Source organism: Amia ocellicauda, chromosome 5 (genome assembly GCF_036373705.1).
Source record: "Amia ocellicauda isolate fAmiCal2 chromosome 5, fAmiCal2.hap1, whole genome shotgun sequence".
NCBI classification, from domain to species: domain Eukaryota; kingdom Metazoa; phylum Chordata; class Actinopteri; order Amiiformes; family Amiidae; genus Amia; species Amia ocellicauda.
This window is the reverse complement of record NC_089854.1, coordinates 7,415,528-7,432,750: the sequence shown is the minus strand read 5'-3', so window position 1 is coordinate 7,432,750 and position 17,223 is coordinate 7,415,528. Positions and strand designations below refer to the sequence as shown.

General features: G+C 42.1%; 1 protein-coding gene across 12 annotated transcripts in view; it reads left to right on the top strand.

Annotated features, from left to right (window-relative positions):
- LOC136749334 (ankyrin repeat and SAM domain-containing protein 1A) overlaps positions 1-17,223 on the top strand; it is a 118,019-nt gene that overhangs the window by 16,420 nt on the left and 84,376 nt on the right. For 9 of the 12 annotated variants that reach the window (XR_010816742.1, XM_066703533.1, XM_066703532.1 and 6 more), the window contains exons 2-4: positions 6,594-6,674; positions 7,005-7,161; positions 10,225-10,287. Coding sequence is in view for 9 of the 12 variants with exons in the window: in XM_066703533.1 (XP_066559630.1) it covers positions 6,594-6,674; positions 7,005-7,161; positions 10,225-10,287 (301 nt within the window). In the remaining 3 variants the exon portion in view is untranslated. Of the gene's footprint in view, positions 1-5,193; positions 5,225-6,593; positions 6,675-7,004; positions 7,162-10,224; positions 10,288-17,223 lie in introns of those variants that run through there. The other 3 variants (XM_066703535.1, XM_066703534.1, XM_066703528.1) reach the window with 3 other exon arrangements.

Here is a 17,223-nt window from a genome sequence, read left to right as displayed (position 1 = left end):
TTTCTGGATAAAAAAACAACACTATTTAAGCATCATTGGTCAGGTTAGGCTGTGAATCTGAAGTTGTACAGAAGTTAAAGATTAAGTAATACAAATGCGCAGATTAGGAAAAGGGTACAAATAATTTCCAAGTGTTTGGATATCCCAGTGAGCACAGCTGGATCAATAATCCGGAAGTGGAAGCTGCATCACCACCCAGGCACTGCCAAGAAAAGGCCGTCCCTCAAAACTCAGAGGCAAACAATCACTTGAAGGAGCTACATAGGAGTTCTGCATAACTGGCTTCTATTGGAGTACTCAAAAAGTACCATCTGAGAGCACAGGTGACCCAGGTAATACTTTTTGAGTAACGTCTTCTTTCTTGCCACCACGCCGTTGCCCACTATGACATCATCGATATACAGCTACAGGCCGAGGGGAGCTTTCAGTCTCGCAAATGGCTGCCAGGTGTAGACCCTGTCATTGCTTTTTATGGGAAAATAAAATGGATAGCAGAACATAATAATGCATGTCTTCTGGAACAGGAGTTCTTCAGAAGTCCTGAAGCAGGTGAATATGTATGCAGGCAACATTTCAGTTTTTTCTTTTTCTTACAAATATTTCCCAACATAAAACCAATGGCACCTTACAATAATTGATTTTGAGTTTGTGTTTTAAAATAAAATATCAAACCGAATGAAATTTCAATGTACCATTTGTAATTCAGTAATATGAGAGAATTGGTCAGGGCTCTGAATACGTTTGCTAGGCACTGTATATGTATAATTGAGAAAATAACTAGTATTTAAGAGGTGACAATAAAAATGAAAACCCTATAATCCTACAAGAACTTTTTTTTTTTTTACCCTTTTAGAGTTCATTCTCACCTCTGTGAAGCAAAGTGACTCTCAAACAGTTAGGCTACAGATGTTTTAAAAAATAACTTTAACAATATTTACTCTGTCTGTAATGCGTTTCTTTCCATTTATTATTTTTATTCACAGTTTTTGCTCCGTGTTGATTTTCCTGTGGACAGTTTGTGGGCTTAAAGTAAAGAAACCTTGAAAGAGTTTGTACAGTCAGCCCAGTGTTTTACTGCCAACTATTATAAGACTGGGCTATACAGCTTTCCTTTGGAAATAATGAATTGCAGAATTTGTCTGCATCGCTGGTCTGGAGAGAAAAAATTACTTGCTAACCTTTTAGATCTATTTAAAACTTTGTGTTATGTTGTGCCATTTCATTCAATTCAAAAGTGCAAACACAGAGCCATGTGAAAATGAGTGCTCTTGATGTAGAGAACAAAACTCCAAGTGGTGTTTATGACAGGGGTGGCAGGACTCTGTGGAAAAATGGACGATGCCCTTATTGTTCAGGGGGACTGATTTTAAACATGTTGGAGATTATATTTGCTCAATAACAATCAGAAATATTAATGTAATGGCAACACTGAGTGGACACCCTGTTGTTCACACAGTCAATCACAGGGCTGTTTGTTTGTGGTTGGATTTTGTGGTGGCACTCCTGCAAGTGCAAATATAAGGAAACCCGACCTGGTCAAACAACCTGGGAAATATGAAATGAATGCCAGCGATTTAAAGACAATATCTTTGCCTTTCTGGCGTCTACAACCGCTCAGACTGCATGGGGTAATAAAGGATCGCTCCAAACCATCCTTTCCTGAGGATGAAATAAGAGATGTATTAAACGAGGCAGCTCTAATTTATAATTGCAGACAGCATCCGCCTGCTTCGGGACTTCTGAAGAACTCCTGTTCCAGAAGACATACATTATTAAAAAAAGAAATTACTTTCCGCTATCTATTTTATTTTCCCATCAAAAGCAATGACAGGGTCTACACCTGGCAGCCATTTGCGAGACTGAAATCTCCCCTCGGCCTGTAGCTGTATATCGATGATGTCATAGTGGGCAACAGCAGAAGATGGAGACACAGCTGGGATTAATAATGGTGGAAGGGTGAGTGAAACCATATCTGTGGTAGTGCAAGGAGCCCTCCAAGGGGGATTGGGTTTGTTTGTTGTGCATTAATCCACACTAACTTAACTTAAGCCACTTTCTGGCGGCTATGTTACTGAGAGTAGGGCTCTTTACAGTGAGGATGGCAGGTCCGGGCAGCGTTTCTCTGCTCCCAGGCCTTTATTTATTTTTTGTGAACATGAGCCATTGAGAGCACTGTGGATATGTGGGTTCTGTGAGGCAGGGCTTCTAAATCCAGACCTTTTAACCCTTTTGAGTGCGAGGTCCGAGTTCAGCTCATGTTACACCGAGGAAGTGGCGTGGACTTCACCTGCTTCACCCCTTTTCATTTAGTTGCCTTCAGCAGTTTAAATGGGCATAAAAGTGGTAATGATGTCGCTATATTATCAATGTAGCTTCAATAGCATTTCTCTTGTGAGGTGGCGCAGGCGGATTCTCAATCGTGTAGTCTTTTAGTACATTTGTGCAATATGGAGTTTGTGAGCTTTTATGCCTTTCTCTTTTTACACAGACAGACTTCTTATGGACGAGGCACAAGAGTGATGTCTGTCCAACAGCCAAACATGCGCACTACATATACAGTATAAAACCACACATAAATAGTGAATGTGCGCATTAACTGCCTCGCACATGGGAAACCACGGCCAGCTTTGGAAAGCCATTAGGTCCACCAGTGCTCACCCAGTTTCGTGTAATTGTTCATGTGCAGAATTCTCCATGCCTGTGCTCTTAAAGGATCTCGCTGCCTGAACAACAATCGGATGTGACTGCCTCGCATGTTGTACTTTACACTTTAAATAGAAAGGATTGCATTATTTAAAAGCGCAATTCTCTGCCCTGGATCTTTTCAAATGAGCAGTCCTCGATGGAGTGTGCACCTGACACAGTAGCAAGCACAAAACGGAGTACGATGCACTACATCTGATAGCCTGTCCCTCTGACCTGATTCGTTAATGATGGCAGCTACCGACAAGTGAATCCAACATTCGATTAAATAAACTTATATCTATATTTTATTTTAAAGGCTGTACTGTTGATTGGCTCTCCATGTAGCGGTAATGAAGATTGCCTGGATGGAGGGATTTGTTATTTCAGGTCTTATTGGCTGAACGGGTATGTTTCTGGTTTAACGTAGACCGGCAGTCTATATGTTGTGTGGTTTGAAAACGTGGGAAAAGTAAATAGTTTAGTTAAGTATATTGTATACATTAGCTAGATAGATAGGGTAATAAAGATTTTGTATTTTGCTGTTAAGGCAAGTAAAATGCTCACATTGCTAAACTGTTATTGAATGAAAATTAGTAATATACAATTTTAAAAAGAAAAACACTGTAGTCGGTCAGGTTACAGCTGTAAGTAATGCCGTGAGGGTTGGCAAGGGTTAACTATTCGAATAAACATTGACGACAGCTGTGGAGTTATCGATTAGTCCACATATCTGTCATGCACATCGCCTGGGCCTGTTAACTACAGGCATGCTGTGGCATTGCTCTTATGTGTGGGGTGCTTATTTTAATATGGAAAGGATTTCATGTGTAAAATAACAAACCTTCTAAACTCCTCTACTAAAACAAACAAACCACCCAACAAATCTGTATCTGATCAGTCCTAGTACCATTGAGTTTCAGCTCCCAGAGACCTAGTCTAGGGTGCTTCCTCCTGTTCTACAGTGAGCCGTTTCCCCCGAGATAAACACTCTCCCAGTCCCACGCTGGGTTGAAATGTTTTATTATCTTGCTACCTGACACCTCCCCTCCCCGGCTCCGGCTTCCTCATTCCAGTCGGTTGCCTCACTGCCCTAGGTGTCTGCTTTCATGACGCCACCTGCCCTTGCAGCCTCCCCGCCCTCTCATCACAAAGACACGCTACCTGCGGTTAAAATCACTGTAATGTATCGCTGGGTAGCTGGAAGAGGGCAGAGGTCAGGGCCGTGATTGTGGCTCTCCTAAGAGAGTGTTTTTGGAAACCATAACCACAGGCCAGTTCTAGCAGGTATACAGGTATGAAAGCTTCATTGAGAGTATATGGAACAGAAGTATGTTAATTTAGATTTTGATATTGACATACAATAGCTTGTGTAAAACCTATACAGGGAAGATGTTCAATCTATTTATTATTATTATTTATTATTATTTTTGTCATTTAGCTGACGCTCTTATCCAGGGCGACTTACATTTGTACCCATTTATACAGCTGGGTGAAGTACATTGAGAGGTTTACATAAGAGAAGATGCACACAGCGATATTTACCATTTCACCCTCTGTTGCGGTACATTAAGTGTTTACAGGTGTAAGTGCATTCGAAAGCCTTTCCAAGTCTTGTCTTCCTGAGTGAAGTCTAAGCTTCCCCTCCCTCAGGAAATTTAATTTGTTTTGTCCTCATATTTCTTATTGCACACATGGGGCACCAATGTAATTGTATTAAGTGATAAATAAGCATTAGTATAATTTTTTTTAGCAGACACCCTTAACCAGGGAGACTTGCAGTTTTCACGAGAAATATTGTCAAAACATTACAGTGCAGTAATACAATCAGTACAAAATGCAATAAGCATACATCCTAGTACGAATGAGCTTACAAGTGCAAGATTAACAGCTCACCCTTCATTTATTCAGATCTTGTGGCTTCACTTGTATGTAACTATACATTAAGAACGATTCATGACTTATTATTTCTGTCCATGAATGCACAAAATATTCCAGCTAGCTTTAAACATAATGAGATAGACACAGTATAAAACATCCTATGTATATGCTTATTTACTGATATGCAACTTGGGCACACGGTCAAACCCAGATTGCTCGTAGTCAAAGACAAGCTGGTTCCTGCAATGCCAAAATAGGATGATAAAAGCAGCTAAATCACAGGGCATTCACATTACATTACATTAATATTACTACTACTATTGCTACAATTACTGGTCATTTTTGGTGCAGTTTATGGGAATATTGTAACAGACCTGTACTATCCAATTTTATGCTATTCCTTTTATGCTATACCAGGTTAGTTGGAGGTTCTACAATCTTAAAATCATTCTGAACCACCCATCTCATGATCCCTAGCTTTTCATGTGTGTGTGCCTGCCTGTATAGAGTTGATCCATATGAATTATTACCCAGTAATAATGCAATTTTACCAACATTTCTCTTGCCATCTTATGAACCACCTCACCACGCCATTGGATGTTAAACGCTCACTTTATTTGGATTTCAGAAGGTGGACTAGTGGAGGAACCGCACTTTACACGTATGTAGGCAAACCATTCTTTCTTTCCTGTGAGATCATGTATATCATGACTGTACTGTAGTTTTTTATGTGTGCATGCATCTGGAGTTACTGGAGGTATTTGCGGGCTTCTCTCCAATTGTTCACAATGGTTTCTTGTGGTTTTGGCCAGACAGCTAACATGGAAAAAAGTGGATTTGTGAAATGTTTGGCAGGTGCTTTAGAGTTTCAGATTGTGTTTTTTTGCAGTGATTTGGAACCAGTCCTTCTTCAACCTTCAACGACACAGTAACTGTCTTTTTGCAGCCTGAAGAAGTATTTGTTCTAATACCACAATATTTCACGTCTGCTTTCTGTTGACGAGTGCAATCTTGGTATTTTGGTCTAACCCTATGTGTTGAGCCATGTAAGCATAAAGTGACATTCCAGAACAGCAAATCAGCCTTCTTTACATTGCAAATTCACCAAACAATCTGACTCTTGATTGTCGCTAACAGTTTCTGGAAATCATCGGCAGTCTCACATCATTCTTATGGCTTTACTCGGATAGCTCACTGAATGTCTGTGGTGGAGTGTATTTTTTATATATGTAATGGATAGTGAGAGCTGTAATTTCTTTGCGGCTCCTTACTGGAGGCGTGCACATCTGTTTGGTTTCCCTGGACACATTCATGAGTGCTCTTGAGGTTACCTAATCCAATCCAATAATTACAGTGCCTCGTCTTTTTAAAATGAGCATAAACTGCAGAAAAGATGAGTACATCTGGCCGCTTGGTATCATGCCTCGCACAGGGTCTGATCCACATGCTAATGCTTAAGAAAAACTGGACAGTGCTTCTGTGTTGGTGGCTGCAAGTTTCAATATGGCACGGCTCTGTAGTATCCTTTGATGAATACCAATGTTGCAAAAGTACAGATTTGGCACAACAGGCCCTCACAGGCTGTTCTGCCAAAACTATATAACACACATAGATCTGTAACCGGCAAATCTACATTAAGTGCCAGATCCCAGAGAGACCAGCTCAGAGCTGTGTGATGTCTTTGTCTCTGTTCATTGCACGTTTCTCCCAATGCAAGTATGGTGCTGTGCTATAATTCTGCCTGGACTTGGCATTTGTATCTTGAGGATGTTATTTTGGGTAGCTGATCGTATGTAATTTATATTGCTAGATTAAAGGAAGTGGCTTCCCGGACAAAACAACAACCCAAGTCTATAGCTTATTCCTCAGACATCCCTTTCTCTGTGGATCTCTTCTCCCTCCACCCACCTGAATTCTGTTTCTGTGTCTTTTCCTGACCATCCTGAGGTCCTGGGGCTCTTCCTGAAGTTCTCCTGACAGTTCAGTAGAGAAGAATGTGTGACTAAGACCAGGGTTTTTGTTTTGTGCAGCATCTGGAGAGGCCCCAATGTCAACTGTGTGGACAGCACTGGATATACTCCCTTGCACCACGCCGCGCTCAACGGACACAGGTGAGTGGGCCCTGTCGCCGGTTGTCTTGTCTTTTTTTAAATTTATATTGTGGATTAAAGAGTTGCAGCATAAAGTGCTGAAGTGAGGAACTACTTGATTTGGGTGGGTAAGAAGGACAAAGCCAAGAAGCTGGACTGAGCACTCCAGCTCATGACACACTGCTGATCTGGCTGATTTCTTTCTAGTCAGGGCCTCTTTAATATATGATCTAAGGGTTTTAGTTTCTCTTATGTTTCAAGCCCATGATGATGTGTGTGGACGCGGGTGTGAATGCTGCAGTGCATGCTAGGAGTCAAGCCACAGGCATAACGGTGCTCGTGTCCCTGCAGCGAGGTGGTGGAGGCGCTGCTGAGGAACGAGGCGCTGACCAACATCGCCGACAACAAGGGCTGCTACCCTCTGCACCTCGCCGCCTGGAAGGGGGACCAGCGGATCGTCCGGCTGCTTATTCACCAGGGCCCCTCGCACCCCAAACTCAACGAGCAGGTCTGACTGCAGCGCACATGCACACACGCACACACATACAGACTGGCTGAAGACAGGGAAGCAACCATAAATATATCACACACAAGTACACCAACTTAAGAGTACATCCACACACACACACACACACACACATTGGACAATATTAACAAGATTTTTTTTAAACTAAGCTTACACCTGTCTTCCTAGCAAATGCAGTTATATGTCACAGAAATGCATTGTTTCAGAAGGTTGATTTGATGTTTACTTTTGGTTTTATGATGCCCAGAGTTCCCACACCGTCCCCTCAAATCGAGCGTTAAATGGTGAATGAGTACCATGTGTTCCACCTTCCATACAGCAGCTGGTCCAAAATGTATATTCATGCTTCTTTCAGATATTAATTATTTTTATGAAAGTTGTTTTGCGTAAGAGATTGTCTGCCGAATATGTACAGATATGTCACCTCTTCCCATTACTTGTATAGTAATTGTCACAATCTGGAACAAACTCCCCAGCAATGTGGTTGAAGCTGAAAATTTGGGAACATTTAAAATTAGACTGGATCCTCATTTGGGAACATTTTAAATCCTTGGATCACTCGGTTATTAATGGACACCAAACGAGCATGATGGGTCAAATGGCCTCCTCTCGTTTGTAAACTTTCTTATGTTTTTAGTTGTTATATATGGAGTCACGTGTTTGGCAAAGATGTTTGCCTGTACTGTATTACTTCACTATATAACGGTGTGTAAGCCATACAGAATTGACTTGCTTTGGACACTTTTACGAGGTATGAAAAATGGCCACACACAAATCTAACTATTTGTGTTGTAAGTGTTTATTTATGGGGTATCAAACTGATTTCCGGCAGAGCTGTTGGGTCTTCATTGTACCCGAGCTCACTTACTTACTCAGCACACAATGTTTCTGGGAAATATTGATCTTTTTCTTTGCCTATTGTAATTGGATTAAATGGACATTCAGTGTTACATGAGTGAAGTGACTATTTCACTCACTCTATCTATAAATGGTAAATCAACTGTCAACTGCTTTTGCAAAAACTTGACCATTAGATCTCAGTGATAGAGATTAGAGGGGCAGTATCTCTGCGCTGCATGCTGTTTTTCACCTCGTGGGTTTCAGAGTGTTGTGAGGTCGTGTCCCTTCTCTCCTCTGTGTGTATTGCCAGCCTGCTTTGGGACACCCTTCCCCAGGCTGACTTCAGCACAGATCACTGCCTTGCGTGTCGAGAAACCCAACGCAGCGACAGGAAACTCGTGCTCTCGGCTGCGCACTGCGAGGAGTGTAACAACTGGAAAAGGCACATGAAATTGCTGTGTACAGATTGTTGTCATGCATTTGTGCTCAAAACGGCACACTCAAATATGAGCACACACAAGTTGTTAGGATTGACACCCACAGTCAATATACAGGATTTAAGAGCAGGTGAGTAATGGAAATCACAGGGCTTTTTGTCAGAGCAGTAGTTTCTGCTGTAGTCAGTAAAAGAAAACTTAAGATAGCTGTGTCTGGGCCATCATTTAGTTTTTGTATATGTATATTTATCTATACATCTACATGTTGTTTTTGTCACCTTAGTACTTCTCTTTATTTTTGTTGTAGTTGTGAATGCCAAGTCAAGAGATTAGTGTCTGCTATGCAGACATATAAACTCATGGTCAGATACTTTCCAATCTCGAGTGCTTCCCTATTGAGGCCAGTTTCTGCAGTATCACTCTTATTCACTGATATTTTGGTCATAGTTAGTGAACTGGGCTGTCTGATTTATATTAGTCATTTATTTTAGTCATGTGTAGATTTTCTGCTTTTATGTGCAGGAAGAGAAGAGATGCAAGCCAGCTGTTTTGCTCCTTTGACAGTTTAAAGGACTTGTATGCTTAAGGGGGGGGGGGTGGGTGTTAAAATAGTATGATGTACACCAGCAATCACTGCAAACAGCAACAAAAAACCAAAAAAACCTGAGTGCTATAGCTGCCTCAATGAGAACAGGTTGCCTTTCACTGGGAACCAGAGGTCTGCAGGAGTATTGTGCGTCCTGACAAGCTCTTTTGTTCACCTGCTTTTTCTTCTGCAGCTGCAGTTACATCAGCCTAATATGTTGTCCTAAAAAAAAAGCACCGTCTCTCTGAAATTTGCGTTTTCCTTTCCAAGGTATCCTGCTGTTTGAGCTGCTCTGTGCCATTGGATGAGGGAGGGGGGGAGAAAAAGAAATGTTGCATGTTTCAGAGAACAAGCAAGATCAAACCATTAACACTTTTGCATTTGTTTACGAGTCACTAACTCTGCGAATGACTCTAAAAACATTTCTGAGAGGCCGAAAGAATGCTTTAACAATGCTCATTTTCTCATTCATTGTGATCCACAGTACGATTGTTTCACAGCCTGTGTTTGTTTATGCCCATTTCATTCCTAATTTGCTTTCTTTTGCGGCTTGAAATCTGACATTCCACCAAGTGCCAAGAAAGCTTGTTAGAAATGACCTGAAATGAAATGACCAGCTAACCCTGCCATGCAAGCAGAACTGAAAAAATCCAGAAGCACAAACTATACGCCAGCATTTAAAGAAACCTCCGTACTGAAAGGTTTCATGTTTGTTGGGGCTGAACTGCGTGGTATCTTTCTGTTATTATTCTGCAGTTCATATCCTAACATTTGAATCCGATAAACCTTTTAAATAAAGATCACATAAGCTTAAGGAATAGCCCTCTTAATACTCGGACCTATACAGAACGATCGGTTTATCCGGCACACAGTGTTTTCTGGGAAATATTGATCTTTTTCTTTGCCTGTTCAAATATATTATCTTGGATTATCATGGACCACAATCTTTGTGGTTTTAAACTTGTGTTCTGATCCCTTGTAGAGAAAGCAACACACTTGGCTGCTCATTTCATTTCAATTTTATTTCTGTTAACCATTAAGTGCCATGAAGTTCTGATTTATTTACTCAATTTTACCTTTTCTTTACTCATTAACTTTTTATTTTATTTTGATATTTTGTTTCTCCAGCACTGGTATTAGTCATGCTTGTTTGAACATTGCCTCCATTTCTCTTCCTCCTAGACCTCTGTAGACCACAAAGAATTCAAACGCTGTGGCCCCTTTGATCCGTATATTAATGCCAAGGTGTGTACCCAGCTCGCCAACTGCCACTCCTTTCCTTTCTGTGCTTTGTTTTTTTCTTCTTTGCTCATACAGCGTCACTGTCAGTGCCTGGTCTCTTCGCTTGCCAGCCTAGGGGTCAGTCTTAAACACCACTGGGGGGTGCGGGTGTAGGAATAATGCACGTAACTACTGTGTGACTTATAATCCCTGGCCTCCCCTCAAAAACTAACATGCTTCTAAATAACTGTAAAAAGCTGCAGCTCCTCTGAGCTCTCCCAAGCGTGATCTGATGCAATTTTGAAGGATGGATCTGATGAGTAATTTAAAATGGTTTAAAAATGCACTGGCCCCTCTGGGGTCGCATCACCTCAGATCTGTCAGTTCTCACCGAGGGGGGTGGGCAGGGGTCAAAAGCCCTGAGGACAACAACATTATGTAACATGCTTTCTTTAAAATAGTCCAACTGCACTTGCAGATCATCCACAGAAAAACAGAATTATCTGGTAATTACCATATTGATGGAGAAGTATGCCATTAACGCCAGTCTTAAATCTACAAGGCAACCATTAACCAACACTTGAGTCTCCACAATTGCCCAGATGTTACCGCAGTCAAATGGGCATCCTGAAACCCATGCATTTAAATGTTAGCTTTACTGTATTTTGCATCATTCTCACCCCTGCTGAGTAGAGCCATTTAAGAGTCTGTGAGAATGTGCTGAAGTAAAAACTAAAACAAAAATAAAAGAAAAGTTTTAAGTCACAAATGTCGGGGGGGGTGTTAATGATGGTGCTATAGGAATGTGGGTTGCTGGAAGTAAAACGCTGCGAAGAACTTCAGTGTGGAGGAAATCAATCATTACTGACACGAGGAGTCTGCCATCACCTTAATACGTCTATCTCCTACTAAGGCCTGGATTATAGTAGAGTTCAGTAATAAAAGAAATTATTGAACGTTGTCTTCTCTACTTGTCTGGTCTTGAAAATAAATGAAATATCGCTGTTTTTATATAGTACAAGGGCTCCCAAGATCATAGCAATTAAAAGTTAGCCGTTTACTTTCACTACTCACAGGAAACGCAGGAAACAATTGTTTAGTCAGAAGACTCATTATTACATTAACATATTCTCTAGTGTAAATCTTAATGTGTAAAAACATGTGTTAATATATTCATTAACCAAAGTGGGAAAAACACAATTAAAGCAAGAATAGGGGCTTGCTATAGTAGATTCGTCAGTCTCGACATGGGGTCCATCACCTCGTTTCTTGACTTTGTGCGGCCCACCCAGGGACAGAGCAGGGTGGTACAGGGATGCGAGTGTGAGGTTGATGTGGGGGGGAATACGTCTTTTAGTAGTAATTTTTTGAGCCTCTGCAACACCATTACATTATGATTTGGGTTCCTGTAAAGAGTGGTAATTGGGGATTTGACGAGCAGTGCATCAGACTGACCCAGAAGCTGCTGCAAGGAGACTCGTTTGCCTTTAAGGGCCGCTCAGACTAACGGGAGCTGCAGGGCTGAGCTTGCTTTGCCGCCGCCGCCGCCAACAATCCCTCCGAGATCCTCGCTGTGCCGGTTTACAGTGCTCTATGGGGAGCCCATTATATTCCAAAGCCAGTTTTATTTGTAGCCGACCTAATTACCAAGGTGCCTGCAAATCCCTTTTAACATCGCTCTTCATCCTTCTTGCCGTTCTCGCTCCTACGATCATTACTTTTTTTTGTTCAAAGCGGTCTTGTTTTTATTACACCCCCCCTCCTTTTTTCTCTCCTCTCATTAAATTGCTTTCTACCCCTCGTTGTGGTGTAACACCTCGGCGTTGCTTGTGCGGTTCAGGCAGGGTGTTACCAGAACCACATAACCTCCTTCACCGGCCATATAGAAAATGCATTGAATTTGTAAGAGTCGTGCAAACATGCCTTTAACATCATTCAGACCATGATAATTTTAGAAAAACAAATAGGTAGTTTAGTCTTCTACCCTTTCATGTTTCACAAGCTGCAGGCTCCTGTAAGCTTACACCAGTTGCCAGCTATTTGAAGCTTTTTTTTCCACCATTATTTTGACTAAATATGTTGAAAGTTCAAATTATGTTAAGTGTGTTTTCTGCTTCATGAGTACAATTAATTCCAGAGCCTGCAGCTAAGTAAAAAATAAATGTCAACTGATTGAAACCTCAGTGTAATGGGATTGAAATAACTCCGCCAAAGCAAAGTCTGAGGAAGTGAGATCGGATCCTTTCTGTCGGGTGAGCACAATCGACCGTTGGGGTGGGAGGTAGCTTGGCCTACCTGTACCACAGGGAAGGAGATGATGCTGGGAATTTGTTTGGAGTTGTCATGCATGAGATCATGATTCCCGCCCCGTCTTTCCCCCTTGTGAATTGGCCTAAACTCCTCATTTAATAAAATATGCACAAGCGAGTGAGGATTTCTTATTCAAATTGTGCCTTTCTGCAACATAGCCAATGTGTGTAACTAGTCTTGGATAAAAACCTCTCTGATCCAGAGAAAGTGGCGATATGAGCAAACACCACACAGGTCCTCGCATTCTGGTCAGGGTCTGGTCATCGCGGCGCTGGTAACAAACGTCACTTTCGGTTCATTTTGACCTAGAACTAGAGTAGATGGGTGCAGTCTGCCTTGTAGGCCTGGTAAGAAACAAAATCAAGTGTAACTATTGTTGGAACTTCACCTCTAAATAAATTAACTCATCATCAAGTAAATCCACAGGGGACAGTTACCCAGAATGCAGCTGCCAAACTGCCACCCTCTGGGTACACAAGCAGTATTTCTCTCTGCGTTAACGGGCAGCCAGTAGAGAAATGGTGTGCGCTGCCACTGACACTTTGAGCCACAGCTTAGTAGCATCAGCAGCTGTTGACCAACTGGAGGGCAATGACCAGTGTTGTGGACATGAGTCACAGTTTCTCTCACGCCATGATCCAGAGGTCTGGTATCAGTGCACATTACCGTCAGCAGCACAAGGACATGTGGGAGTGATACTCATATAGGATTCAATATATTTAGGCCTGTATCGTTTCACCTATATAAATTTAAAGCAATTTCCTGTTTTTTTTGTTTTTATCAGTGAAAAGCTCTGTATTGCTTCCCCTACTGTATCGTGTAAAGATGTGTTTTGATACTGATGTTTTTTCATATCCTTGTTGATGTGGGGTTGTAGCAGCTGATTTTTATTTATTGTCTCCTGTATTTTATTAAGATCTGTCTGAAAGGAGATCTCATTTTTAATGGAAGTGTGAGTCATTTGGGTCATTACGTATGCCTGGCTATCTGACTGAGCCAACTGGCATTTCTAGTGGCAAAAGATAACAAAAGCACTTCGTTCATTGATACCATTTCACTCAGGACACCCCAGTCCTACTCCCTGGGACCCCAGAGTCCAGTCCAGCTGAGCTCTCGCTTACTTATTTAGACAGTGTTTTCAGCACGCCATTGGTTAGAAATCTCAAATTCCCTCTCAAATATTATAGATTGAGAGTCTCCCAAAATATGACCCGCCAGCTCCCTCCTGTGGTCTGCTGGGATTACATCACTATGGGTAGAAGGTAGCAGTGGATTTTACGGATCCCATTGCAGCACTGACATTTAAGACCTAAATGAAATAAGGCCAACAAAAACATGACTGAAACTATATAAGAAAGCTGTTAAAAATGTATTATTCACCTGGGAGTTGTCTTATGGGTCCTTAACATACTAACATAGCCAGCTGTGCTTAATGCTCAACGATGCAACGGTTCATCTTGGGTTATGGTTTGCACAAAGTTTAGGGTTCTAGTCCCCAGTTGATTTAGACTTAAGGTTGTATTTGTATTCCCTTAACTAAGATGCATGGAGTCACTCACTGGGCATAGCTTCACATTGTGATGTCGGCTTGAGTTGGTCTTTATTGTCAAGACTAAGAATGGGATGACTCTCTAAAACAATTAACTAATTAATTATTGGTTAAATGGGGCATAATTAAACAATTAAGAGCTAAATTGGTACATCTGCCAGCATACAGAGCACTAGTCTGAGAACTGGGTGTCCATTCTCCATTACACAGTGATTTCTCTGACACTGCTAGTGGCATGTGGCACTGTTTCATGCCAAGCAGTACTCCTCATTATCCACAGTGGGCAAACTGACGGGCTCCACATTAATGGAATTACATGGGTAAAACTGGGGCCAGTTTTCACTTGAACAGCACATGGATCCCAGAGGTCAAGTGTGTGTGTTGTGGATCTCATGATGGGGTTATTATACTTACCCGCATTGAATAACGAGTAGCAATCTCAATGTGGAAATATAGGACAAGATTGAAGAGTTCAAATTAATGATTTGGTCCAAAGTTCTGCTCTCTGTCTAGACTGTCAAAAGTTGTGTTGCACAGCCTCCAAACGGTTCATATCTCTATAAATAGCTCTTATGAACAGAGGGCCAGACAAAACAGTCGCTAGCTCAGGGCAGATGTGAAATGGCACGTTCCTTTGTCTGGAAAACAGATGTGCTCCGAGCTGCAGCATCAGGCAGGACTCTTAATTGTCAGCCAGTCCTTAGAGTGCAGAACCCATTATTTACTCCTGTTCAACAGGGTAACAAAGAGCAAAACAAAAGGGCCATATGAGATGCCTTGTTTAAACTGCTTGTGGTCTGTTCAAGCTGCTGCCTGCTTCCAGACTGTCAACTGACACCCACCGCTGGGGGAGACGGGTAATGAGAGATCGCTCCTGGGTGTGTTATCTGCTGACGCGGTCTGGAGCAGCCCGTTCCTTTTCTTTCTGTGAAGCCACCTGTTGTTGGGTGCCACCACGGGTGCGAAAACAATCCAGCGGAGGTCTGTCCTCATGGCGGTATTGACCTCACCTATGCAAGTGGACAGGACACCTCTGTGCCTGCTTTTTCACACTCAAAACTGCTTTGAATAAAGTGTTACAGAGCATCCTGTTGTCTGGACAACAAAGATTGTCTGCGGTCTCCTATGATGTTTATAGTTCTCATGTTTCAAGAATATATTAAATTAATATATTAAATTATATTAAGTTTTAATTTATCAATTAGCAGTTCATTTTGATACCCCTGAATTGAGAAATTAGATTAGTTTATAAATTCACTGGAGCCATCGTATGATCGTGTAAAAAGTATAATACAAAAGCACTCTCGGCGAACACACTACCCACATTTAATCCAGCAAACTCTGCGCTGTTCGCACCCTGAGTAGACGCCAGTACTGCTGCCCCCGAGTGCGCCTCTAATGTTCATTCACTTGAGTCTCGAATGTGCCACCAGGGGATTTGTTGTTTATGGTGCGAATCAACAGTAGTGTAAGCAAACTACGCGCCACGTTACACCTTTGCAGGGTTTGTGACGCCACCTTCCACGCATTCCTCAAGTGAAATAATACATGTATTTGAAAACAATGACTCTACCTGTATCACTCTTTGCATAACATGTGTTTTTAGTGGGGCAGGGTGAGGATTAAATTGAAAGAGATTTGGAGGAGGTGTTTTGTGGCTGCTTCTGCTCCCCTGGGCCCATTTCAGGGTCTTCAGGAAGATCCACCGGCGCCCCACCAAGGAGTTCACGACCGTGCTCTTTCAGTTGGATATCGAATTCACCCTTTCAGGACGGTTCAATAAACACACCGTGGCTGAAGCTAGCAGTTCTCAAGAGAACACTCGCATGTGGTTATTGACAGGCTGTTCGTTCATCGCATCCCCTCCCCACACGTTTACTTATCCACATCCTTGCACTAAAACCCTCCCCTGTACTGAAACGGAAGTCAAGTTGGGACCATTTCATTGAAATGGTCCCAACTTGACCCAGTCTAGCCTAAAGCATGTACTCTTCTTAAAAATATCTAAATAAATTAACAAAAAATGTAATTTGCAGGACAGAGCTACAGTCTATTCATTCTGCGGTCCTTCCTAATAATAATAACAACAGGTTTTGAAGCCCTGCTCTTTTGTCTCCGTAACTTGCACGTGCTTTCGCCGCTTTGTTGTTCTGAGTGATGTGCTCGCCTCATTTACATGTCTGCTGCTTGGCGTGTGCTGCACTCATGCTTTTCTGGTCGTCATATTATGTTATGTGTGCGTGGGGGGTGGGGTTCTCATGAAAATGTGTGCCAAAATGAGATGCTTATTTATGTTTTGTTTTTATTTTTCTCTTTGTAATGTGTTCATGCCCGCTGCCTCTTTACATAACATGAATGCAATGAGATTTGAATTGTACAGAAAAAGCCTTTCATGAGTACATGCTTGGCCGAGCTCTCAGTGACGTGATAATTGCATCTTTTTTTTTTTTTTTAAATATATACATATATATATTTTTTCTTATCCCCACCGTTTTCCCTGGCACTCCAGCTGCCCGCGCTGATGAATTTCACGATAATGTGTATATGAAAGGCTTTCTGTGCTCCTCTCCCAGCCAGCTCTGTGCCTGCAAGCATGAATGACTCCATCTCCTCTCCACATGCATGCTGCCCGTCTCCACACAGTGTTTGAGCCCCGGCCCCTGCCCCGGGGTTAACCCCACAGACGCTGGGAACGTCATATTTGCTCCAGGCACTTGTTGGGCATTGTTTCACAGCTTCAGTCCCGGAGGCGGTGGGGGGTTGTGAAGAATCCATGTTTTTCAATCCAACAAGAACCTGGTGGTTAACTTCCAAATCAGCTGCATTGCAGACCAGCCATGTCACATGTCCTCTTTCCTTTTGTTCTAAATGCAGTACATGTGAGTGTGCTGTGTGTAATGCAAACCAGTATATATTTGCTGCACGGTCACTGGTCACTGTGCCGCACAGATGTCTTCTGAGAATCTCAAATTGTGCCAGTGACTTCTGAGAAATCCCGTTTGTTTCCATATCTGAAGTTGAGGGATTTTATATTTTGCTATTGGGTTTCTGTGAGACCTTTAATCCTTCCCCCCACCCCATGTCTGGCCTTGTTAGCAGCA